Source organism: Cnephaeus nilssonii (genome assembly GCF_951640355.1).
Source record: "Cnephaeus nilssonii genome assembly, chromosome: 8".
NCBI lineage: Eukaryota > Metazoa > Chordata > Mammalia > Chiroptera > Vespertilionidae > Cnephaeus > Cnephaeus nilssonii.
Window position 1 is genome coordinate 99,760,797 of NC_137079.1, and position 27,619 is coordinate 99,788,415.

General features: G+C 43.9%; 1 protein-coding gene across 2 annotated transcripts in view; it reads right to left on the reverse strand.

Annotated features, from left to right (window-relative positions):
- SPART (spartin) overlaps positions 1-27,619 on the reverse strand; it is a 73,872-nt gene that overhangs the window by 38,498 nt on the left and 7,755 nt on the right. For both annotated transcript variants that reach the window (XM_079779243.1, XM_079779244.1), the window contains exons 2-3: positions 10,401-11,212; positions 3,565-3,762 (exon numbers count right to left, since the gene is read on the reverse strand). In XM_079779243.1, the coding sequence (XP_079635369.1) occupies positions 3,565-3,762; positions 10,401-11,210 (1,008 nt within the window). In that variant the 5' untranslated portion in view covers positions 11,211-11,212. The remainder of the gene's footprint in view (positions 1-3,564; positions 3,763-10,400; positions 11,213-27,619) is intronic.

Genomic DNA, 27,619 nt, shown 5'->3' on the forward strand with positions numbered 1-27,619 from the left:
AAATAAACTGGTGAATAAAATAGAATCAGAGACATGGAAACATGGAACGGACTGAGGAATCTTAGAGGGAAGAGGGGTTGTGGGAGCCAGAAGAGATTAACCAAAGATGCTCAATGAATTAAGAAAAGAACTGATGATCTTAGTAAGAACCTCAACAAGACAGGAAACAGAAGTCATAAAAAAGAACCAGTCAGAAATGAAGAATGTATTAGATGGAATAAACAGTTAGATTACCTGAAGCAGAGAAACCAAATCAGTGATTTGGATGACAAGGTAATAAAAAACACTTAATCAGAACAGCAAATAGAAAAAAATAAATCCAAAATAATGAGGATAGTTTAAGGGGCCTCTGGGACAATATCAAGCATAACAACATTTGCATCATATGGGGAATGGAAGAAGAAGAGAAATAGCAAGGGAATAAGAACCTATTTGAAGAAATAATGACAGAACACTTCCCTAACTTGGTGAAGGAAACAGACATGCAAGCCCAAAAAGCACAGAGAATCCTATATAAGATGAACCCAAAGAGGCCAACACCAAGATACAACATAATTAAAATGGCATAAAGACAGAGAATCCTAAAAGCAAGAGGAGAAAAGCCATACAAAGGAGCTCCTATAAGTCACTATCAGCTGATTCTCAATAGACATTCTGCAGGCTAGAGGGATTGGCATAAAATATTCAAAGTGATGAAAAGCAAGGACCTACAACCAAAACTCCTCCACCCAGCAAGGCTATCATTTAGAATCAAAAGAGAGATAAAGAGTTTCCCAGACAAGAAAAAGCTGAAGAAGTTTATCACCACCAAACCAGTATTATAAGAAATGTTAAAAAGTCTTCTTTAAGAAGAAGAAATTTAGCCCTAGCTAGTTTGGCTCAGTGGATAGAGCATCAGCCTACAGACTGAAGGGTCCTGGGTTTGATTCCAGTCAAGGGCACATGGGACACCCTTGTTGAACCGGGTTGCAGGCTCAATCCCAAGTGGGGGGTGTGCAGAAGGCCGCCAATCAATGATTCTCTTTCATCATTGATGTTTCTATCTCTCTTTCCCTCTCCCTTACTCTCTGAAAATCAATAAAAATATATTTAAAAAAAGAAAAAATTTAAAATATGAGTAAGAAGATATCACAAAGAAAAAAATTCTCATTGACAAAGGCAAACACATTATAAAAGCAGTGGATCAACTAAAATAAAGGCAAATGTAGGAAGATCATATGTAATTATAACAGTAAATTAAGGGACATATACAAGCACATAGACACACAAAAGACATAAAAAATAATGACGAAAACATAAACATGGAGGGGCTGAATAAAAATGATAGTGATTATAAAATGTGTTTGAATTTAAGTGCCCTTCAACTTAAAATTGCTATAAACATAGCTTGGTATATATGAAGGACATGGTAACCACAAACCAAAAATCTACAAGAGATATACAAGAAATAAAGAGAAAAAAATCCAAGCATAACACTATAGAAATCCAAGCATAACACTATCATCAACATACAAGAGAAGAGAGCAAGAGAATAAGCAAGGAATAGAGAAGAACTACAAAAACAATCAAATGGCAATAACTACATACCTACCAATAATTACTGTAAATATAAATGGATTACATGCTCCAATCAAAAGATGAATGGATAGTGAAGAGGTGGTTCATATATACAATGGAATATTATTGTAACATAAAAATGAAATCTTACCATTTGTGACAACATGCATGTAGAGGTTATTATGCTAAGTGAAGTAAGTCAAACTGATAAAGACAAATACCATATCATTTCACTTACATGGAGGATCTAAAAAACAAAATAATCGAACAAACAAAAACAGAAACAATTTCGAAAAACAATAATTTTTCCCTGATATTTATAAAGGATTTCAGAGTTACAGAGGGCAATTACTCAGCCAGTGGTTTGTATTTTTTGGTCAAATCTCACTCAAGGTTGTATTTTTTGATGTCTTTTTTTTCTTTGTCAATCCTCACCCAAGGTTATTTTTTCCATTGATTTTTAGAGAGAGTGGGAAGGAGGGAGAGAGACAGAAAGAGAAACATTGATGTGAGAGAGACATATATTGGTTGATTCCTGCATGTGCCCCAACTGGGGCTGGGGATTGAGCCTGCAACCGAGGTATATGCCCTTGACCAGAATCAAATCCACAACCCTTCAGTCTGCAGGCCAATACTCTAACCAATGAGCCTAACCAGGTAGGGCCAGCCAGTGATTTTGACAGGGGGGAGGTAGGCTGTCATTGATGAAGGTCTGCTCATTCTTTGTCAGGCAACCTTTTGTGACCCCACACCTGGGTTGATGCCCTCTGAATTCTCATTACCCAGATGCATAACTTTATCTTGCACTTAGTAGATTGTTTTAGGATTGTCATTTCACATACATGCACCTTTGGCTGAATTGCAAGCATCTTAAGCAATAGGTATAACCCCAAGCTGACTGAGTTCTACATCCTAGGTACCCAGCACAGGGCCTACAACAGAGTGGACAATTAATACATGTTTGATAAATGAATGAATGGATAATAGATATAGACTCTAAAATCTTGATTAATTGCTGCAACACAGCAGGATGTAAAATTCAGTGTGTGGCTTCATGTCACCTTGTGATATGAGATGCAAGCCAAGCCAAGTGAATTGTTAGATCATGGTTTGCCTTTATAAATGGCCTCTCAGCCAACCTCACATACAGGAGGTCTCTCAGCAATCTTTTAGCATGAGTTCATACACCATCACTGAACCAATGGGTCATCTTCAAGTCTTTGTTTGAACATTACCTTCTCCATGAGGCCCCTTCTGATCACCCTATTTACAGTTGCACCTGCCCCACCTACACCAGAACTCCTTTGTTTCCTGTTCCTCTACTCTCCATTTTTTTCCATAGCTCTTTAACTCATTCTAATGTATTATATACTAACTAGAGACCCGGTGCACGAAATTCATGCACGGGGAGGGGGGGGAGAGGGTGTCCCTCTCCAATCTGGGACCCCTCAGAGGATGTCCAACTGCCAGTTTAGGGGATCAGGCCTAAACTGGCAGTCAGACATCTCTCTCACAATCCGGGACCGCTGGCTCCTAACCACTCGCCTGCCTTACTGCCTGATTGCCCCTAACCGCTTCTGCCTGCCAGCCTGATTGCCCCCTAACCGCTCCCCTGACAGCCTGATCACCCACAACTGCCCTCCCCTGCTGGCCTGATCGCCCACAACTGCCCTCCCCTGCCAGCCTGATCGCCCACAACTGCCCTCCCCTGCCGTGACCTGCCTCCTCCATGCCACGCAGGGCCGCGAGACCCCCAGGCCTCACCGCGTGGAGCGGCCGCTGGGCCCCACCTCCACTATGCACATGGCCATCTTGTGACGGCCATCTTGTGATGACGTGAGGGCGTGACGCCACCTAGGCTATTATTAGTATAGATTTACTTGTGTGTTCACAAATACAAGTTTGGAATTTACTGTAAATAGTGACTAAGATTGTGAACTCTAGAGTAAAATTGCCTACGCTTATGTTAAAGTAGATTTTCATCCTGAAGACAACCATACAAGTTACCTGGAGCCGAAGGTCAGACATTTGTCTTAACAGATCTTCAAAGAGTTCTCTATCATCTTCTGGTAATTCAGAAGACAAGACGACCCCCACAAAGCATCCTGATGCTTGTAACATTGTATCAGGAAACATGTAGGCTCCTACAGTACATTTAAGAACTGGAGATCTATCCGGAACTAGAGGGTACAACCAGTCACAAACCTGAAAGGATTAGTTAAAAAGAAAAAAAGAAAAATCAATGAACAGAACTAGGTTTTCACCAAGGTTTTAAAATTGTTATACCAGAAAACAAACATTTCAAAGTTTGAAATGCATCTTTATAGAAGCATCAGCATCAACAAGTCCCCAACAAAAATTAGCCATTTATTAGTCTGATCTTCTGGCAAACTATTCACAAGAACTATACTAAAAATGTTACTGCTCCACTCTTTAAACAATCTTAAAACTGGCGGTTTTAAATAGCCCACTATTAACCAATCATGAGTCTAACTTTAAATACATAATGGTCAAAGTAAATTAATGTTTTCTTTATCATGTAAATTAGACATTCCTTTGTAGAAATAAATAAAATCAAACTGTTTTCAAGTACTCTACATGTACTTACTGATTTACTCCTCACACCAATTCCATTAAGTTGGTTAGTATTGGTTAATTAGAAGTAATTATTTTAATTAGAAACTCAGCATTCTAAGAGAACCTAACATGACAGAGACTAAACAAAACACTTGAGTTATGTTTATTGGATTTACTACTGGGAACCATGAGAAAGAAGATACCTACTAAAGAGGGCTCCTGGTGGCTAACTAGGCTCAAATTAAAAAACAAACAAAAAAACACAGCCAAGCAGCCATTTTTGTACAGGCCTCTCATGCAAACTGCAATTCAGGGAGAAGCCTGCACCAAGCAGCCTGCCTCTTGCACTAAACTGCCTGCCTGCACTGTGTTCCTGGCATAGTCTGACAGGTCTTATAAAGGAGTTCCTGGAATTCTATTTCAACCAGTAGGACTGAGGCTTTTCCCATCCAACAGGAGCTGCGCAGCTACAGCCCTTCAATTTCCTTACCAACCAATCAGAGTGGCTCCATTCTGACCAAGCAGGACAGTGTCCAACCGAACTTAAAGGATTTGGAATCATCATTTGCTTGAGTACAAACCAATCCCTGACCAGAGGCAGGAACTTTGATCTATATAAGCAGCTACCCTCTGGCTCTAGGAATGCTTTGTTTTCCACCAAAGACTAAAAGGTGGAGCAGACCAGCAGAGGGCAGAGCAGAGCTGTCTAGCTTGAGAGGGGCCTGGCTCCAGGCCACCTAATAGCATTGCTGTTTACACAGCCCTTGCTGTGTCAAAACTGACCTACTTGAACTGAATAAAATTTCCTTCTTTACTGCACCCCAAACTGGGGATTCCTGTTGGCCAACAATGTTCATTTGACACTATCTATTGTGAAGTAAAATTAAAATGACACAAAGCTGCCCTGCAAAGTCATATGGGAGGTCAGATTGTCAGTACACTGATATTTGAGACTTAAGCTCAAGAGATCTAAATTCAGAAGAGACTAGTTTAATTTGGAATAATCAAATTTATTCATTTCCATTGAGATACATTATTTGAGTGACCAGAATATAACTGTGCCCCTCACTCAGGACATGGCTCTAACATTAAAAAACTTGCTAGAGCAATCTATTATGTGTGATGAACATAAGTCAAAGAGCACAAAAGATTTCATATAAACAGATAGAAAATTCTAGCACACTACCACCATTTCTGACCAACAGAACATAAACAAACAGGGATCAGAGTACTCAGATCTGACTCTTTCCTGGAAAGTGCTTAATAAACATGTTCAAAATCTTTTTCTTTATTTTTCTTTTTTTAAATACACTGAGTGGCCAGATTATTATGATCTCTGAACGCATAATAATCTGGCCACTCAGTGTATGTCCTATATAATAAAAGGCTAATATGCAAATTGTCCCCTCGACCAGGAGTTCGACCAGCAGGCAGGCTGGCCAACTGTCCATGTCCCCTCCCCATGGCCAGGCTGGCCGGACCCCACCCATGCACAAATTCATGCACCGGGCCTCTAATATATATATGTTAGTGACCCAGTGCACGAAATTCATGCACAGAGGGGGTGTTCCCTCAGCCCGGGTGCCCCCTCTCACAAGACTGGGAGCCCTCATGGGGAGCGGGCGTAAGCCGCAGTCTGGCCTCCCTTTGTGGGAGGCAACCGGGCTGGTCAGGGGAAGGCACCAGCCCCATCACCCTGCTGCTGCAGCCACTGTCAGCCACCGCAGCCGCCAAGGTGTTTTCATCAACACGGACTCCAGTCCCTTCACCAAGAAAAAATGACAACTTTCTTTAGGCATTTTCAAGATGTGTCTTTCATAGGATATGACATTTCTTTCTTTTTTTTTATCCTCACCTGAGGACATGTTTCCACTGATTTTTAGAGAGTGTGGAAGAGAGAGGAAGAGACAGAGAGAAACATCAATGTGAGGGGGACACTTTGATTAATTGCCTCCTACATGAGCCCTGACCTGGGCCCCGGCCAGGGAGGAGCCTGTAACCTAGGTACATGCCCTTGATCAGAATCGAACCCGGACCCTGCAGTCCGCAGGCCGAGGCTCTATCCACTGAGCCAAACCAGCTAGGGTGGGATATGACATTTCTTAGCCCCTCCAGCAGCAGACCTTCGTTTTTTTCTCCAGGAGTGTGGTGGAAAAACCCTAGATCACCTTCTTGGATTCTTATAACCCAAGTTACCAAGAACACTGTGAGTGGCGGCGTACAGGGAGCTTAGCCAATGAGCAGTCAGAAAAGATATTTACTCTCGAACTGGTTTGGCTCAGTGGATAGACCATGGGCCTGCAGACTGAAGGGTCCCAGATTTGATTCCTGTTAAGGGCATGTACCTTGGTTGGAGGCAAATCCCCAGTGGGAAGTGTGCAGGAGGCAGCTGATCGATGTTTCTCTCTCATTGATGTTTCCGACTGTCTATCCCTCTCCCCTCTTCTCTGTAAAAATATCAATAAAATATATTTTAAAAAAAATAAAAAGGTGTTTCCTCTGTAGCTCATGCGGCAGAGGATCCTGTGCGTTGTGTCCACTGAGCTAGGGGGGTGTCCCCGCCACGGGGGGAGGGGGGGAGACACATGCTCCTGAGGCCGGCAGCCAGCCCCGCATCTTGGGTCTTGGGTGCCAGGCTGGGGGGGGTTGTGGAGACCCTGGGCCGTGCGGCAGCAGCCGCTGGGGTCTCCGCACACCCCCGAGGTCAGCAGCACGCCCCCGAGGTCAGCAGCCAGCCCCACTTAGTGGGCGCTGGGCTGGGGCGTGCGGGGCCCCCTGGGCCTCGTGCGGCAGCGGCTGCCGGGGTCTCCACACACCGCAGAGGCCAGCAGCCAGCCCCCCATAGTGGGTGCTGAGCTGGGGGGCGTGGACCCGAACCGCTGCTTGGGGCTGGCGCATGCGCAAGCGGCTGGGGGCGGGAACATCCCCGTCTCCGCACACCCCCTGAGGCCGGCAGCCAGCCCCACGCCATGGGTGCCAGGCTGGAGGGCATGTGGGAACACCTGGGCCGCACATGCCAGGGTCTCCGCACGTGGGTGCCAGGCTGGGAGCATGGACCCGAACCACAACTTGGTGCCGGCGCACGCCCAAGTGGCTGTGCCCATAGGCCTGGAGTGGCCGGGGAGGAGGCGTTCTGGGATCCCTGCCACTCAGGGCCTAAGCACAGGCCTACAGGCTAGGAGTGGCCTGGGTTCCGAGGATGTTCCCGGGACCCAGGTGGCTCGGCGCCTGCGTATGCAAATTAACTGCCATCTTTGTTGTGTTAATTTCATATTCACTCCTGATTGGATGGTGAGCGTAGCAGAGGTAAGGTCAATTTACATGTTTCTCTTTTATTATATAGGATGTATACACTGAGTGGCCAGATTATTATACATTCAGAGATCATAATAACCTGGCCACTCAGTGTATGTTTTTATTGATTTCAGAGAGAGGAAGGGAGAGGGAGAGAAACATCAATGATGATAGAGAATCAATGATCGGCTGCCTCCTGCATGCCCCCTATTGGTGATCAAGCTTGCAAACTGGGCATGTTCCCTGACCAGGAATTCAACGGTGACTGCCTGTTTTATGGGTTGATGCTCAAGTACTGAGCCACACCAGCTGGGAAAATTCTTTTTCTTTTAAGGAATCTCTGTTTTTCTTCTAGTTGTCTCAAAGTCACTGTCCATCTTTTATAAAAGTCAAACTTCAGGCAAGTTACAATAAATGATGAACAACATAGACTGATGAACAAGAACAGAACCAGAAACAAGGAGGCATCGATCGGACTATCGGGCCTCAGAGGGAGGATAGGGGAGGGTGGGGGGAGGGGGGGAGAGATCAACCAAAGGTCTTGTGTGCATGCATATGAGCCTAACCAATGCTTAAGTTCAACAGAGGGTTGGGGCATCCAAGGGGAGGGGTGTGGGATGGGAATGGGGGGATGAGGACAAATATGTGACACCTTAATCAATAAAGAAATTTAAAAATAAAAAAAATAAAAAAAAAACCTGATTTTTCCAAAGTATCTACACTAATTAAAGAGAAATATGTAAACTGACCGTCACTTCGCAACACCCACCAGCCTATCAGGAGTGAGTATGCAAATTAGCGGGACAAAGATGGCGGCAACCACGGAGCCAGCCAGAGCGAGCAGGAGGCTTGGGTCACTCCTGGCAATGGAGGAAGCCAAGCTTCCTGCCCGCCTGGGCCGGCCACCGAAGGAGGGGCCTGTAGGCAGCGGCCACAGAGACAGCCTGGGTGTATGGGGGGCTTAGGTCGCCGTCACCCGGGCCGGCCACCAAGGGAGGGGCCTGCAAACGGCCCTCAGCCCCTCACCCAGGCTGGCCATGCTACCATCAGGGTGAGGGTCCCTGCTGGGGGCCTGGCCAGCCTGAAAACAGCCCTCAGCCCCTCACCCAGGCTGGCCACGCCCCCATGGGGTGAGAGTCCCTGCTGGGGGGCATGGCCAGCCTGCAAACAGCCATCAGCCCCTCATCCAGGCTGGCCACACACCCCCTAGTGGGGACCCTCACCGCATGGGGGTGTGGCTAGCCTGCAAACTGCCCCAGCCCTTCGCCCAGGCCGGCACCGTCCCCAGTGGGCATGGCCGGCCTACAAACCACCACAGGCCCCTTGCCCAGGCCACCCCACGCCCCAAGGGAACCCCTACCCTGATCTAAAACACCCTTCAGGGCAAACCAGCTGGCCCCCACCCGTGCACCAGCCCTCTATCTATACTAATAAAAGGGTAATATGCTAATTAGACTGGGAGACCTTCCAGGAGACCTTCCACATGTTCTTCTGGACAAAGCCATGGTGGCGGGGCCAAGGTAGAGGCAGTTAGGGACTAAGAGTGGAGGGCAGCTGTGGGTGATCAGGGCGGTGGGGGGGGCATTGGGGGTTAGCAGGTCAGCAGGGGGGCAGTTGAGGGTAAGCATGCCAGTGGGGAGGGCAGGTGGGGGCGAGCAGGCCGGCGGGGGGGTCAGTTGGAGGCAAGCAGACTGGCAAGCAGAGTGGTTAGGGGAAACCAGGCAGGTGAACCGTTAGGAGCCAGCAGTCCCAGATTGCGAGAGGGATGTCCCTCGAGGGGTCCCAGATTGGAGAGGGTGCGGGCCAGGCTGAGGGACACCGCCCCCGTACACGAATTTCGTGCGCCAGGCCACTAGTGATATATAACCATCTATGGTATATGAAACGACTTCAAGTAATACACAAATTATTTAAATTTGAGTTATTATGCATCTTAATATGTATTAGGAAAAAATACATCTTTCCCTCAATTTCATAGTTCTTATTGTTTAGGACAAAATTAACAAATAAGACATCCAAATAAAATATTAAAATAATAGCAGAGATGTGGATTTGATCAATAAAACAGTAAAGATTATACTTAAATGACTAAAGTTTGAAAGTTTGGGAACGGTTCCTTACTATGTCATGATTCCTCTAATATTAACTACATTTTCATCACCTTGATTAAACTTGAGCATTCCCAAATCTTCTCAAATAAAACGTTACAGACATTTCTCAGGGTAAATTATTATGGATTGATGAGCCCTAACAACAATAGCACCAGTCTTTGCTCTTGGGCCAAGAGTATCCTGGTAAATTTATCTGCTTGGAATGTTAGAATTATATCCTAAATTATCATCAGTCTCTTCTTCTAGATAGGTTTCTCAACCTTGGCATGACTGATGTTTTGGGTTGGATAATTTTTTTTATTGATGGGAGATGCTCTGTTTAAATGTGTAGTAGTACTCCTAGCCTCTACCTATTATATGTCAGTAGCAGTAACATACTCCCCCTTTTCAGTTGTGACAATGAAAATTATTTATAGACATTGTCAGAATATCCCAGGGAAGGGGGAGAGGAGATCACCCCTGGTTAAGATCCACTGTTCTAGACAATGGGTGGGGGTTTAGTCCAGCTCAGCCCCTCAGCTGGAGCTTGGTCTCATTAGTGAAAATTTACTATTATACATCCACATGTTATATAAATTCCTTTTGAAATTAAAGTTATTAGGTTTCTTCTTCAGATAAAGAATTAAAAATTTAATACCTGTCATTACAAGTTTAATACTAAAATAAAACTTGGTTAAAATAAAAAGAAAAAGAAAGGCTATCATTCAAAGCTCAAAATTTTCATAAATATATTTAAAAGGAACTAGAACTTATAATGATCTTTTTGCACTTATTGTCTTAGACACATTATAAATATTAACAAACAAAAATAATGTACTTTACCCATATTTCAAATTATGTTTACATTCTTCTTTGGCTTACCTGAAGAAACCCTGGAGGACGGTTTAGAACTGTATCAAGAGAATTATCCAAGAATCTCACAATTCGAAGATATCCAGGATATGAAGGTGCACTAACCTCCCCTGCAGGATTTACAAAAAAAATCTGTACTCCATTTGGTATCAAAATCAACTCATCTGCATCTAGGCCTAAAGTCTCAAGAGGAGGTGGCTGAGAATGATTTCTGTAGAAGTCTTCTCCAACTGATGAAAATTCCCCCGATTCTGTCCCATATGATACAGTGTAGTGACCCTCAGCAGCCTGAGGAGTATAAGCAGGAGGTGCTTCTGCTGGAGGACTTTGAGATGGTAAGGATAGAGAACTAGACGCAGGAACTGACCCTGTACTGGGAGCTGAAGTGTTTCCATTTACCTCAGTGGGCTGAGGAGATGAACTAAAGGACTGAGGCACCAGTGCCTTTTCAGATATGTCTTTAGGTGGAAATTCTGGATATAACTTGGGCACCTCCTGAAGATCATTCCGTAGAGAAGTGGCAAGACCCTTCTCTAGAATTTCCAACCTGGTACGTACATTCTGTAGTGTTTCTTTCATTTTCTGTTGCATCTGCCTAGCAGATTCCCACCCAGGACCTGTGTGCTCAGGGTCTGTTGATGAAATGCTGATTCCTCTGAGCAGGTGTCCTATTCCTTGCTTATAGTAGTTCTTTGCTTCTTCCTTCTGACCTAATTCATCTGTATTCAGTCCTTTATTAACAAATAAAAAGGCTTTTTTGTATGCTTCCTTGATGATCTTAATTTCAGCAGGTTCTCCATTTTGTGCCTCTTGCTCCATTTCTGCAAAACAGGAAATTATCTTTATTTATCTTTGGTACTTGTTTACTTACTTATACTGAATTTCTCCTACCTGAACATACACTGAGTGGCCAGATTATTATGATCTCTAAATGCATAATAACCTGGCCCCTCAGTGTATATCCTATATAATAAAAGGCTAATATGCAAATTGTCCCCTCGACCAGGAGTTTGACCAGCAGGCAGGCCGGCCAACCACCTATGTCCCCTCCCCCTGGCCAGGCTGGCCGGACCCCAACCATGCACGAATTCATGCATCGGGCCTCTAGTACATATACATTGAGTCGTCAGTTTATTATGCGTTCAGAGATCATAATAATCTGGCCACTCAGTGTATTTCAAGAGGACAGGAGCTTTGCTGTCTTGTTCACTATTGTATTCCCTAAGCCTACTAGTAGATCTGACATAGAGAAAATACTCATTATGTGTTTAATGGATAAATAAAAAATGCTCTTGGTCCTAAACATCATTTTAATTAAAAACAGAAAAGAATAAGGCAGACTAAAATTACTGAATAATTTTCTTGTTCCAGTTTCTTAGAAGACATAAAAATTTCCTATCTCATATCTTTAATATTGGAACCAAAAAGCATTATTCTAAAATTCATTATAATATAAATACAGACTATGCCCAGCTAATTAAAAATGAAGTTGAATAATACATTGGAGATTACAAAAATGAGAAAAAAATACCTGGATGAAGCTTGAAAGTTACCTCACTTCCATTTAAAGGTGGCAGGTTACTCACATGCAGTTAAACCCTGCTATCTCCCAAAAGTCCATTAAAATCACTCTAACGAGATTATTAAAAAGGCATAACCATTCTTTTTAATGAGAAAAATGAATGAATAGGTACTTCATAAAAGAACATATTTAAATGGCATGTGAAAAGGTAATTCAACATATTATTCCTTCAGAGAAATTAAACTAAAATCCACAGCAGTATGACTACACACGTATAAGATGGCTAAGTTGAAAAGACTGACTAATGTTAAAAAAGACAGCAACTGGAAGTCTCATACTTTGCTAATGTAAGTAAAAAATAGTGCAGACACTTTGGAAAACTAGCAATTTCTATTAAAACTAAATATTTATTCTATAATCCTGCGATTCCCCCTCATCAGTATATAACCAAAATAAATGAATAAATACACACATGTACAATGATATTCATAGCAGCTTTATTCACAAAAGCCAAAAACTTGAAACAACTCAAATGTCCATTCACAGGAGAAGGGATAAAAAGTGGTATATTTATATAATGCAGGAACTAAAAAATAAACCAACAAATCTCACCAATTCTTGGAGCAAAAGAAGCCAGATAAAAAAGATTTCATATTGAGACGACATAATACATGAATGATTCTGTAAAGCTGAAAAGTAGGCAAAACTAGTATATGGTGATAGAAATAAAAATAGTGCTTACAGGTGGTAGATACAGATTTGGAAAGAACAGAGAGGACCTTATTATATATGGAAATGTTCTTTATCTTGATCTGAGAAATGATTGCATATATAAAAAATCATTAGGCTATAAATTTATAATCAGTGTACTACATGTGTTTATGTTATTCCATAATTTTAAAATAATCTTATATAATAAAAGGCCAGCGACCATAACGTCGTAACGACTGGAACAACTGATCGACTAGTCACTATGAGGTGCATTGACCACCTCTTGGTCCACACCCCCGCCCCAGCCCATAGGCTCTGATTGCTGGATGGCCAATGGGGAACCACAGGGAACCGGAGTGGGTGGCGGTGGGGCGGGACTGGGGACTGGCGAGTGGGTGGAAGATGGCCCTGATAGCAGGCTAAGCCGAGAGACCCTACCTGCGCACGAGTTCCTGCACTGGGCCTCTAGTAGGTAAATAAAGACATAAATCACAAGGACAAAGAAAGATAAACTGGAAAACACACACACACAAGTGGTAATTCACAAAACAGACCAAAGAAAGCTAAAATCTCAGCTGTTAGTGAGGAAATCAGAGTAGCCCCTTTTACAGCACATGACAGAACCCCTCAAAGGCATAGGAAGTAATGATACTTAATCTTCCTCTGGAAGAGGGAGTAGAGGTAGAGCTGAGGAAAAAGAACTGACTAAAAGCTAATTTACACATTAAGACCCTTAGATCTCTCCTAACACCAAGCATCCAGGACACTATTTCCCTCCATCCCTGAAAGAAGATTGAACTTTAACTCAAGAATCCTATATAATAATCCTACCTAATAAAAGGGTAATATGCAAACTGACCGCACCTTTGCTATGTCCAAGCCACGCCCACCAGCACAAGCCACGCCCACCAGCCAATCAGGGCGAGTATGCAAATAAACCCAACCAAGATGGCTACAGCCACAGAGAGCAAGGTTTCCCAGGCAACAGAGGAAGCCAAGCTTTCCGCATGCCCTTGCCAGGCCTAAGCCTCCACTTAAGCTACAAAGTTTCAATTATAGAAGGTAAATAAATTCAAACAGAATGGCGGCAGCCACGGAGCTGGAGAGACCAGGCCAGGGTTGCCCGCGGCAATGGAGAAAGCAAAGCTTTCTGCACACCCTGGCCGGGCCAAGGCCTCTGCTTAAGGCTACAAAGTTTCAATTATAGCAGGTGAATGAACCCAAACAGAAATGGCTGCGGGCCGTGGAGCATGCAGGAGGCTTGGTTCCGCTCCAGGCTACAAAGTTTCAATTGTAGAAGGTAAATAAATTCCAGATACCAGGGCCTCCGCTTGGGTCGCCAGGGGGCATGGCCGGCCTGCAAACCACCACAGGCCCCTTGCTCAGGCCACCCCATGCCCCAAGGGAACCCCCACCCTGATCCGGGACACCCTTCAGGGCAAACCCGCTGGCCCCCACTCCTGCACAAGGCCTCTATCCTATCTAATAAAAGAGTAATATGCAGATTGACCATCACTCCAACACACAAGATGGCTGCCCCCATGGGGTCCAAGATCCTGCACCCATGTGGACACAAGATGGCCACCACAGATGGCCAGCAGGGGAGGGCAGCTGGGAGGCACCCAGCCTGCAAGGGAGGGCAGATGGAGGCGATCAACCCTGCAGGGGAGGGCAGTTAGGGGTGACCAGGCTGGCAGAGGAGGGAAGTTGGGGGCAAACAGGCTGGCAGGGGAGCAGTTAGACATCAATCAGGCTGGCATTGGAGTGGTTAGGGGGTGATCAGGCTGGCAGGCAGAAGCGGTTAGGGGCAATCAGGAAGGCAGGCAGGCGAGCAGTTGGGAGCCAGCAGTCCTGGATTGTGAGAGGGATGTCCGACTGCCCGTTTAGGCCCGATCATTGGGCCTAAACGGGCAGTCGGACATCCCTCGAGGGGTCCCAGATTGGAGAGGGTACAGGCTGGGCTGAGGGACACCCCCCCACTCCGTGCACGAATTTCATGCACTGGGCCTCTAGTCCTATATAATAAAGAGGTAATATGCAAATTGACCATCACTCCAACACACCAGATGATCTCCCCCATGTGGTTAAAGATGGCTGCCCCCATGTGGACACAAGATGGTCACCACAGGATGGCTGGCAGGGGAGGGCAATTGTGGGTGATCAGGCCAGCAGGGGAGGGCAATTGGGAGGGACCAAGAGGGACCAGGCCTGAAAGGGAGGGCAGTTGGGGGCGATCAGGCCTACAGGGGAGGGCAGTTGGGGGGAAACCAGGCCTTCAGGAGAGGGTAATTGGGGGTGACTAGGCCACCGGGGGAAGAGCAGTTAGGGGCCACCAGGCCAGCAGGGGAGGGCCATCAGGGGTGACCGGGCCAGCAGGGGAGGGCAGTTGGAAGTGAACAGGCTTACAGGGGAGGGTAGCTGGGGGGGGGGGACTAGACCTGCAGGGGAGGGCAGTTGGAAGGCACAAGGCCTGCAGTGGAGGGCAGTCGGGGGTACCAGGCCTGCAGGGGAGGGCAGTTGGGGAGGACCAGCCCTGCAGGGGAGGGCAGTTGGGGGGAACCAAGCTTTCAGGAGAGGGCAGTTTTGGGGGACCAGGCCTACAGGGGAGGGCAGTTAGGGGTAACCAGGCCTTCAGGGAAGGTCAGTTGTGGGGGACCAGGCCTGCAGGGGAGGGCAGTTAGAGGTGACCGGGCCGGAAGGGGAGGGCAGTTAGCGGTTACCAGGGTGGCAGGGGAGGGAAGTTAGGGGTGACCAGGTAGGCAGGGGAGGGCAGTTAGGGGCAACCAGGCCAGCAGGGGAGGGGAGTTAGGGGCAATCGGGTCAACAGGGGGGGGGGGCAGTTAGGGGCGACCTGGCTGGCAAGGAAGGGCAGTTAGGGGTGCCCAGGCCGGCAGGGAAGGGCAGTTAGGGGCAACCAGGCCAGCAGGGGAACAGGTAGGCATTGATCAGGCTGTCAGGGGAGTGGTTAAGGGGTGATCAGACTGGCAGGCAGAAGTGGTTAGGGGCAGTTAGAATAATGATGGCAAAGATGCTCAACAGTATGAGAAAAGATATGGTAACCATGAAAACAGAAAAAAAGATGACATAGCACAAATAAAGAACACATTGGAAGGAATACACAGCAGATTAGAGAAAGCTGAGGATACGATCAATGATTAGAAGACAGAGTAGAAAAAACCAATCATAAGCCAACCAACCAAAAACCAATCATAAGCCAGCCAACCAAACAAAAAAACAACAAAAACAGAAGGACACCTTAAGGGAGCTATGGAACAACATGAAATGTAGCAATATTTGCATAGCATGTGTGCCAGAAGAGGCAGAAAGGGAGAAAAGGATAGAAAACCTGTTTGAAGAAATAATGACAGAAAACTTCACTAACCTGATGAAGGAAAGGTTACACAAGTTCAGGAGACACACAAAATTCCAAGAAAGAAGTACCAAAATTTTAAAAAAAAGGGAATAAAGCCATAAATTTCACACACATCATAATTAAAATGTCAAAAATTCAAGACAAAGAGAGAATCTTAAATGCAGCAAGAGAAAAGGAAACTGTTACATACAAAGGAGCTCCCATAAGGCTGTCATCTGATTTGTCATCAGAAACTGTACAGGCCAGAAAGGAATGGCATGAAGTATTCAAGGTAATAGAAAGCAAGGATCTGAAACCAAGATTACTATATCCAGCAAAACTACAATTCAAAATAGACAATGAGATAAAGAGCTTTCCAGACAAGAAAAGTCTAAAGGAGTTCATCACTACTAAAGTAGCATAACAAGAAATGCTAAAGGACTGCTGTAATGAGAAGAAAAAATAGAGCAAGAAACCTAGGCATACAGAATTAAAATGGCAATAAATAAGTACCTATCAATAATAACCATAAATATAAATGGGTTAAATGCTCCAATCAAAAGGCATAGGGTAGCTGAATGGATACAAAAACATAACCCAACTATATACTGTCTACAAGAGACCGACCTCAGGACAAAAGACTCACACAGGATGAGAGTGAAGAGACGGAAAAAATTTTTTCCATGAAAATGAAAAAGAGAAAAAAGCTGGGGAAGCAACACCCATATGGGGTCACTACATAATACTAAAGGGATCGAGCCAACAAGAGAATATAACTCTGGTAAACATATATGCACCCAATATAGGAGCACCTAAATGTTTTTTAAAACTTATAGAGAAATTTAAGAAAGAGGTTGACAATACAGTCATAGTAGGGGATTTTAACTTCCAGTGAAGTAGATGACTTCACTGGATAGATCTGACAAAAAAATTAACAAGGAAACAGTGACTCTAAAGGACACACTGGATCAGATGGATTTAACTGACATTTATAGAACAATTCACCCCAAAGCTGCAGAATACACATTCTTCTGAAGTACATATGGCCATTCACAATGATAGATCACATGTTAGGACCCAAAACAAGTCTCTACATGTTCAAGAAGATTGAAATCATATAAAGCACCTTCTCAGATCCCAGTGGAATGAAATTAAAAATCAACTACAGTAAAAACACCCAAAAATATTCAAACACATGGAGACTAAATATCATGCTATTGAACAATGAATGGGTTACCAATGAGATCAAGAAATTAAAAACTTCCTGGAAATAAATTAAAACTAAAACACAACCACCCCAAATCTCTGGGGCGCAGCGAAAACAGTCCTGAGAGGAACTTCATAACACAGGCCTACCTCAAAAAAAAACAAGAAAAATTAGTAATAAACTATTTAACTCTACAACTTAAAAAACTACAAAAAGAACAACAATAAAAGCCCAGAGTAAGTAGAAGGAAGGAAATAATAAAGATTGTCACAAAAATAAATGACATAGAGAATAAAAAAAAAATACAAAAAAATAAATGAAACCAAGAGCTGGTTCTTTGAAAGGACAAACAAGATTTATGACTAATAACTGGACTCATCAAGAAAGAGAGAGGACCCACATCAGAAACGAAAGCAGAGAAGTAACCACTGACACTACAGAAATACAAACGATTTTAAGAAAATACTATGAATAACTATATGCCAACAAGCAGGACAAAGTGTATAAAATAGAAATATTCCTAGAAAAATATAATCTCCAATGACTAACTCTAGAAGTATAAGAAAACCTGATTAGGTCTATAACAAAGGATGAAAAAGAAACAGTATTCAAAAACTCCCAGCAAACAAAAGCCTAGATCTAGACAACTACACAAGGGAGTTTTACCAAGCATTCAAAGAACTACTACCACCTATCCTCCTCAAACTCTTCCAAAAATTCCAAGAGGAAGGCACACTTCCAAACTCTTTTGATGAGGACAGCATTATCCTAATTCCAAAACCAGATAAAGACACTACAAATAAAGAGAGTTACAGGCCAATATCCCTGATGAACTTAGATACTACAACCCTCAAAAAATATTAGTAAATCAGATCCAGTAATATATTAAAAAGATCTTACACCATGACCAAGTGGGATTTATTCCAGGGATGAAAGGCTGGTATAATATTCACAAACCTATAAATGTGATACATCACATAAACAAATTGAAAGACAAAAATCGCATAATCATATCAATACAGAAAAAGCATTCAATGAAATCCAATACCCTTTTTTGATAAAAACTCTCAGCAAAGTGGGAATAGAAGGGGCATATCTCAACATGATAAAGGCCATATATGACAAATTTACAGTGAACATCATACTCAATGGGCAAAAACTAAAATCATTTCCCCTAAGAACAGGAAGATAGGGATGTCTGCTTTCACCACTCTTATTCAACATAGTACTGCAAGTCCTAGCCACAGCAATCAGATAAGAAGACTAAAAAAGCATCCATATTAGAAACGAGGAAGTAAAACTCTCATTATTTGCAGATGACACGATATTGCACATAGAAAACCCTAAAGACTCCACCAATAAACTACTGCTTTTAATGAATGAATTCAGTAATGTAGCAGGATACAAAATTAACACCCAAAAATCAATGGCTTTTATATACACCAACTAGAAGCCCAGTGCACGAATTCGGGGGTCCCTCGGCCTAGCCTGCGGGATTGGGCTGAAACTGGATCTCCAATATCCCCGAGGGGTCCTGGATTGTGAGAGGGCACAGGCCAGGCCGAGGGACCCCAAGGGTGCATGATTGGGGCCAGAGAGGGACCGCAGGAGGGATCCAGGGCGTGTCCAGCCCATCTCACTCAGTCCCAATCAGCCGGACCCCAGCAGCAAGCTAACCTACCAGTCGGAGCATCTGCCCCCGGTGGTCAGTGCACATCATAGCAAGCAGTTGAGCTGCCTTAGCATATCATTAGCATATTACACTTAATTAATTGAACGGACGACTGGACACTTAGAATATTCGGTTTTTTATAGGATAATAAATTTCAGAAAGGGAAAAGAATCCTATTTACCACTGCAACAAAAAAATTAAGATACTTAGGAATAAACTTAACCAAGAAGGCAAAAGACCTGTACTTGGAAAACTACAGGACGATGAAAAAAGACATAGAAGAAGATATAAACAAGTGGAAGAATACACTGTGTTCATGGATTGGTAGAATCAACATCATTAAAATGTCCATATTACCCAAGGCAATCTATAGATTCAATGCAATCCCTAATAAAATACCAACAGCATATTCCACAGATCTAGAACAAATACTCTATAAATTTATATGGAACTGTTGTATTGTCAATCAGCGAGCTAGACAAGACGCCTTAATGAGCCAATTAGTTAGGAGTCATCTTTATTGTGCACAGGTTCAGAGCAGATTACCTCTGTCAAATTCTGAACACCCAAAGGAAGAAGCATTCTCTTTTTATATCTTTTCAGGTCCTTGCGTAAGTTACTTTTACAGACAATTTGTAACCTTGAGTATATATCATATCTAACAAACACCTGTCATATCTATACAGACACCTGTAACCTTGAGTACATATCATATCTATACAGACACCTGGCATTAGTATCAGCATATCAGTCCCTTATGCTAGATGGCTAGCTTACAAGGTCAGACAGTTAAGTTAATCTTTTCTAATATTCAAACTAAAAAACAAAGTTATATTTTACAGAATAGGAGACTATCTAAAAATAACAGAGTAGTTCAAACAGCAGTTTTAAACAGCAGTTTTCCCAAGGAGGGACCACCAGGCTTCAGAACCAAAAAAGACCCCAAATAGCTGCAGCAATCTTGAGAAAGAAGAACAAAGTTGGAGAAATCACAATATCAGATTCAAGTTATACTACAAGGCCACCATAATCAAAACAGCATGGCCTTGCCACAAGAACAGGTATATAAGTCAATGCAATAGAACAGAGACCCCAGAAATCGATCCAAGCTATTACACTCAATTAATATTTGATAGTGGCAAGAGCATTCAGTAGAGTCAAGAGAGTCTCTTCAATAAACGGTGTTCTGAAAATTAGACAGATACATACAAAAAAAATGAAACTAAACCACTAATTTACACCATACACACAAATATATTCAAAATGGATAAAAGACTTAAATGTAAGTCGGGAAACCATAAAAATACTAAAAGAAACCATAGGCAGCAAAGTCTCAGAAGTCTCTCATAGCAATATGTTTACAGATACATCTCCATGGGCAAAGGAAACTAAGGAGAAAATAAACATCTGGGACTACATCAAAATAAAAAGCTTCTGCACAGAAAATGAAACAATCAACAAAATGAAAAGGGAGCCCATTGTATGGGAGAACATATTTGGCAATGATACATCTGATAAAGGTTTATATATAAGAAACTCCTACAATTTAAAAAAAAAAAAAAGGAAGACAAATAATCCAATTAAAAAATGGGCAAAGGACCTAAATAGACACTTCTCGAAAGTGGACATACAAATGGCCAAGAGACAAATGGAAAAATGCTAAAAGTCACTGAATATCAGAGAGATGAAAATTAAAACAACTATGAGGTATCACCTCACATCTGTGAGAATGGCTACCATCAACAAATCAACAAATGACAAGTGTTGGTGAGGAAGTGGAGAAAAGGAAACCCTAGTACACTGCTGGTGGGAATGCAGACTGGTGTAGCCATTATGGAAAAGATTATGGCGTTTCCTCAAACACTTAAGTATGGAACTGCCATTTGACCTAGTGATCCCACTTCTAGGAATATACCATAAGAAACCTGAAACACCGATCAGAAAGAATGTATGCACCCCTATGTTCATAGTAGCACAATCTACAATAGTTAATATCTGGAAACAGCCCAAGTGTCCATCAGTAGATGAGTGGATTAAAAAGCTGTGATACATTTATACCATGGAATACTATGCAGCAGTAAAATAAAAAGGATCTCTTATCCTTTGAGACAGCATGGAGGGACTTGGAGAGTATCATACTAAGTGAAATAAGTAAGTCAGAGAAAGAGAAGTATCACACGATCTCACTCATGTGGAATCTAATTAACCTTTTGCACTTGGATGTTGAGTGTGACTCGACACAGTTAGCATCGGTAGCAGCTCTTTTTATACTCTTTGAATGTATCAATAATTTGAAATATAAGAAAATCCAAATAAATAAGTTTGTATGAAAAGAAACTCCAGTTTTTTATTCTACTGCCGCACTTTGTAAAATCTGGGGTATTTAAAAAATTAAATCCTGAGTAGAATAAAGGAATCGAGAAAAAAGCAAGCAAATGCAAAGGGTTAAAATGAATGGATGAACGGAGTTGATCCAGAGACATGGAAGCATGAAAGAGAGTAGGGAATCTCAGAGGGAAGGCTGGGGAGGGTGGATGGGTGGGAGGTAATCGACCAAAGACCTTATATGCATTCTAGAGGCCTGGTGCACGAAATCCGTTCACGGGGGGGGGGGGGGGGGGTGCGGGGGATGTCCCTCAGCCCAGCCTGCACCCTCTCCAATCTGGGATCCCTAGAGGGATGTCCAACTGCGCATTTAGGACTGATTCCAGTGGGATCGGGCCTAAACGGGCAGTCGGACATCCCTCTCACAATCCAGGACTGCTGGCTCCCAACTGCTCGCCTGCCAACCTGCCTGCCTTATTGCCCCTAACCACTTCTGCCTGCCAGTCTGACCAGCCCCTAACCACTCTGCTGCCAGCCTGATCGACGCCTAACTGCTCCCCTGCTAGACTGAATGCCCCTAACTGCCCTCCCTGCAGGCCTGATCACCCATAACTGCCCTCCCCTGCCAGCGTGGTCACTCCCATTTGCCCTTCCCTGTAGGCCTGATTGTCCCTAACTGCCCACCCCTGCAGGCCTGGTTACCCCTAACTGCCCTCCCCTGCTGGCCTGGTTGCCCCCAACTGCTCTCCTCTACAGGCCTGGTCCCCCCCAAATGCCCTCCCCTGCAGGCCAGGTCCCTCCAAATGCCGGCCCAGTCACCCCTAACTGATCTCCCCTGCAAGCCTGGTTGCCCCCAACTGCTCTCCTCTACAGGCCTGATCCCCCCCAAATGCCCTCCCCTGCAGGCCAGGTCCCTCCAAATGCCGGCCCAGTCACCCCTAACTGATCTCCCCTGCAAGCCTGGTTGCCCCTAAGTGCTCTCCAATGCTGGCATGGTTCCCCCAACTGCCCTCCTCTGCAGGCCTGGGTCCCCCACAACTGTCCTCCCCTGCTGGCCTGTTCACCCCCAACTGCCCTCCCTACTAGGCCAGTCACCCCTAACTTCCCTGCCCAGCTGGCCCAGTCACCCCTAATTGCCCTCCCCTGCCGGCCTGGTCACCCCTAACTGCTCTCTCCTGATGTCCTGGTTCCCCCAAACTGCCCTCCCTGCAGGCCTGGTCCCCTAACTGCCCTCCGCTGCAGGCCTGGTCCCCCCAACTGTCCTCCCTTGCAGGCCTGGTTGCCCACAACTGCCCGCCCTGCAGGCCTGTTCCCCCCCAACTGCCCTCCCCTGCAGTCCTGGTTCCCCCCATCTGCCCTCCCCTGCAGGCCTGTTCCCCCACAACTGTCCTCTTCTGCAGGGCTGGATCCCCCCCCCCCCCGAACTGCCCTCGCCTGCAGGCCTGTCCTTCTCTGCAGGGCGGGTCCCCCCCTAACTGTCCTCCCCTGCTGGCCTGGTCGCCCCCAACTGCCCTCTCCTGCCAGCCCAGTCAACCCTAACAACCCTCCCCTGGAGGCCTGGTTGCCCCCAACTGCATTCCCCTGAAGGCCAGGTCCCCCCAAATGCCAGCCCAGTCACCACTAACTGCCCTCCTCTGCCAGCCTGGTCACCCCTAACTGCCCATCCTGCCAGCCTGGTTGCCCCTAACTGCTCTCTCCTGATGGCCTGGTTCCCCCCAACTGCTCTCCCTGCAGGCCTGGTCCCCCCTTAACTGCCCTCCCCTGCAGGCCTGGTTGCCCCCAACTGCATTCCCCTGCAGGCCTGGTCCCCCCCAACTGCCCGCCTCTGCTGGCCTAGTCACCTCCAACTGCCCTCCCCTGCAGGCCTGGTTGCCCTTAACTGCCCTCCCCTGCAGGCCTGGTTCTCCCCACTGCCATCCCCTGCAGGCTTGGTCCTCCCCAACTGCCCTCCCCTGTAGGCCTGGTTTCCCCCAACTGCCCTCCCCTGCCGGCCTGGTTGCCCCTAACTGGTCTCCCCTGCTGGCCTGGTCCCCCCTCAACTGCCCTCCTCTGCAGGCCTGGGTCACCCCCAACTGCCCTCCCCTGCAGACCTGGTCCCTCCCAACTGCCCTTCCCTGCTGGCCTGATCGCCCACAACTGCCCTTCCCTGCTGACATCTTGTGGCGGCCATCTTGTGTCCACATGGGGGCGGCCATCTTGTGCATTGGAGTGACGGTCAATTTGCATACTACTCTTTATTATTAGATTATTAGATAGGATATGCATAACACATGGACAAAGAAAACAGGGTGGTGTAAGCTTGGGGCAGGGGCTGGCTGGAGGAGTCAATGCATGGGGGTGAGGGAGGCGGAGGGGTGGGGACATATGTATTACTTTCAACAATTAAGATTTTTAAAATAAACAAATAAATAACACCTCCTACCCCTCAAAAAAAAAAGAATCAATCAATTGATTTAAAAAAATTTTTAATTAAAAAAAAAGAAAGAGTTCTGGCAGCTTGGTACCTCTCCAGACAGAAGACTGGAAGTGTCTTCTCTGAGGCATCTGATCACCACCCAAAATTAAGAACAAAAAATAATGACACTACCTTCCCCCTCCACCCCCAAAGAAAACTCTCCAGGCAACAACCTCCCGAGAGAAGCCACAGTTCCTATATTCTACCCCAGAGAGTCTCCAATTAGCTTTCTAGTGCTCCAATCTTACATATAAGTAGATAGCTAAGAATCACAAAATATTTGAGGAAAATATCTAGAAATCCAGAAAAAAATAAGAGCAATGCAATTTGGTTAATATGGACAATATGTAAGGCAAAGAAACTTCAAAAAAGCCTACCATCTATATCAGCATAAAGGAAATACTGCACCCTTAAAATAAAAACAGGATATATATATATGTATGTGTATGTGTGTGATATATACACACACACACATACACACACAAGATATTCAAATAAATAAAGGACACTATATATAAAATAGCTGGAAACGCAATAGAGGGATGTGACACTACATATAAAATAGCTGGAAACGCAATAGAGGGATGTGACACTATATATAAAATAGCTGGAAACGCAATAGAGGGATGTGAAGGTGATAAATTACAGAAAATGCCTGGAAAGCAAAGGGGGGGGGGGAGACAAAGATGAAAAATAGGAAAGAATAGATAAGTTAGAGAGGACCCAGTCTAGGAGATCCAACATCTGATTAAGGAAACCTAAAAAAAACAGACTAGATGAAAAAAATAAAAGAGTTGAGGAAACAATACAAAGAATAGCCCAGAACTAGAAAACATGAATTCTCAGATTTAAAAGGATTAATGGTTTGTCAAAGGATAAAAAAAGATCCATACCAAAAAATGCACCATAAATTTCAGAACACTATACTCAAAGGGCCCCTCTTTTAAAAAATGAGAAATAAGATTACTAAGAAACTCCTTAAAAACAATTGAAGTTAGAATAAAATAGTACAATTAATTCAAAATTCTGACTAAAAATAACTTTCAAATGATTGCTCAGATATTACTGAAAGGGTTAATCAAGAAACAGGGCTAACTTAGCAGGGGCTAACAAAAGAAAGCATGTTCTGCAAGCCTAAGCCTTGCACAAACATGCTCCCCTTGAGTGATTATTTTACAGAAATTCCTGAAGACTGTAACTCCTGCACAGCCCCCAGGAAGAAGGATGTCTGGCACCCGCAGAAGGCCAAAGAGCAAGACTGTAAAACTATGATGGGGGGCGGGGCACAGTCCTGATACGTGTCAAGCTGAAACCCCATCTGTAGCTCTCCCTGAGCACATAAAAAGCCTGCTCCCTCCCCATTCGCCACTGATTTCTTTTTTTGGAATCAGTCCACCTGCACCCAGGTGCCTTGAATAAATATCATTTTGATTACATTGAGCCTTGAGTCTGTTTGGCCCAAACCCAAACCTTTCAATTACATCTTCTATTTTAGATTCCATGTTTGGTGAAAGGAATCCCAATGCTAATAATGACAGAGTTCCCAAGATGACAATGATGCAACCAGTTCACACTGGAGTAGAAGAAAGAACTCCAGAGATTTCTTCAAGAAACTAAAATTAATTGATAGTCTATCTAATGTATTTCTAACTGTGAGGACTCCGAGTTTAATCAGTGATCAATCAATGAAGAGGTGTAAAACTAAGGAAATAACAACTAGGGAAAACAAGATGCTCAGCTAGAAAGAAAAAGGTAATCATAATGTAATGCATGTTTCAGTTTCAATTTGTGTCATAATAATGTAAATAATGAATCTTGATATAGGCAAAATTATGATACAACCATATTGGGAAGGTGGATGGATACAAAGTTTGTACACATGTGGTGTAGGATGAAACTAAAATTTCACCTTTCCTACTAGGAAGTTACTGGACAATGCCTAAAACTGAAAAATAAAAACTGGCAATAGAAACATCCTGTTTGGAGATGTAAACAGAAAGACCAAAAAATTGGGTAAGAAAATTGATGTAATCTGCCTTTGGGAGGAAGGGGGTAAGTCTGGGTGGTGGGACCTCTGGTTTTCCTTGGAAGCTTTATAAAATGATTTAATTTTTAATAAAATGTGCATAATTTAAAAAATTAATTATGGATTTAAAAAATAGATGGTTTAGGGCAGCTTTGTCTATTCCTATATAATAAAAGGCTAATATTCAAATTGACCGAATGGCGGAATAACCGGTTGCTATGACGCACACTGACCACCAAGGGGCAGATGCTCAACGTAGGAGCTGCCCCCTGGTGGTCAGTGCGCTCCCATAAGGGGAGCGCCGCTCAGCCAGAAGCCGGGCTCACAGCTCTCAAGGGCAGCAGCAGTGGCGGGAGCCTCTCCCACCTCCGCAGCAACACTAAGGATGTCCGACTGACAGCTTAGGCCTGCTCCCCAGGGAGTGGGGACATTCCCCAAGGGCTCCTGGACTACAAGAGGGCACAGGCCAGGCTGAGGGACCCCCCGAGTGCACAAATTTCGTGTACCGGGCCTCAAGTAGAATTATAATGTGGACTACGTATGATGTACTTTACATTTTCTAACAGCCACATTAAAAAAGTAAAAAGAGCCCTGAAGGGTCCCAGGTTCGATTCCAGTCAAGGGCATGTACCTTGGTTGCGGGCACATACCCAGTAGGGGGTGTGCAAGAGGCAGCTGATCGATGTTTCTCTCTCATCGATGTTTCTAACTCTCTATCCCTCTCCCTTCCTCTCTGTAAAAAATCAATAAAATATATATTTAAAAAAAGTAAAAAGAAACAGCTGAAATGAACTTCAGTAATAGCATTTTATTTACCAAAATACATCCGAACTACTGTTTCAACATGTTTTCAATATAAAAATTATCACAGAAACTGTGGCCTAGCTTCTGATTAATATAACCATACTTTCTAATGTGAAAAATAAACAAACCTCATAATGCAGCAACTTGATAGTCAAGAAAATATAATCAGTTCCCAATTTAGAAAACATTATATACAATTGACCATATACAGACCTACTTTACTTGCCTTACCCCAAAAACCCTATCAAAATTGACAAACCCTCTCCCTGGAATTCTATGCTATTGTGTCATTAGAATATCTCCCATTTCCATAGATCCAATCCCTTTCTTCCCTCAGAAAACAGGGAATATAAATTTTTACTACACCCACGTTAAGAGTACAAGGAGACTTGGAGTACAGAAAGCAAAAAAAGTAGGCTTTTGTGAGCTGATCTGGGAACTTAACCAGCATTATTAGATTTGCCCATTTGATTTAAATAGGGTCTTAAACAACACTGTGACTTAGTACCCATTTTTCTGCTACATGCTACAAGCACACCACTAATACCAGGCACCCTTTACAAAGTGTTTAATGTGTGCTGCACATCATGCTAGATGTCTGTCTCATCCTTACAAACACCTGGAAGCATTACTACTATTACTACTACTTTGCAGAGGAAAAAACATGAGGTTTGAAGGCGTTGATTGCTCTAAATCACGTATTTTTGAAAGATCCTGGAGCTAAGAATTATTTTTACATTTTTTAGAGGATTATAAAAACAAATAGAATAGGCAACAGAGATCTTATGTGGCTCACAACACCTCAAATATTTATCTGTAATGTTACAAAAAATGTTACTAATCCATTGCTCTAGTTTTCAAAGTAAAATAGTCTGATTCCAAAACTAATCCTCTAAATCAGGGTTTCTCAATCTTGGTATGATCGATATTTTGGGCTGCATAAGTCTGTTAAGGGAGGCTGTCCTGTTCACTAATCTCTATCTACTAGATGCCCTATGACAACTACAAATTTGCTGCCAAATGTACTCTGGGCAGCAAAACCATCCCTGCTGCTAACCACTGCTCTAAATGGTCTTCAAACCTGGATGTGTACCCCCTGGAGCACATAAAGACTTTTCAAGGGATTATGTACCATGTATAATTTTAAGAAAAAG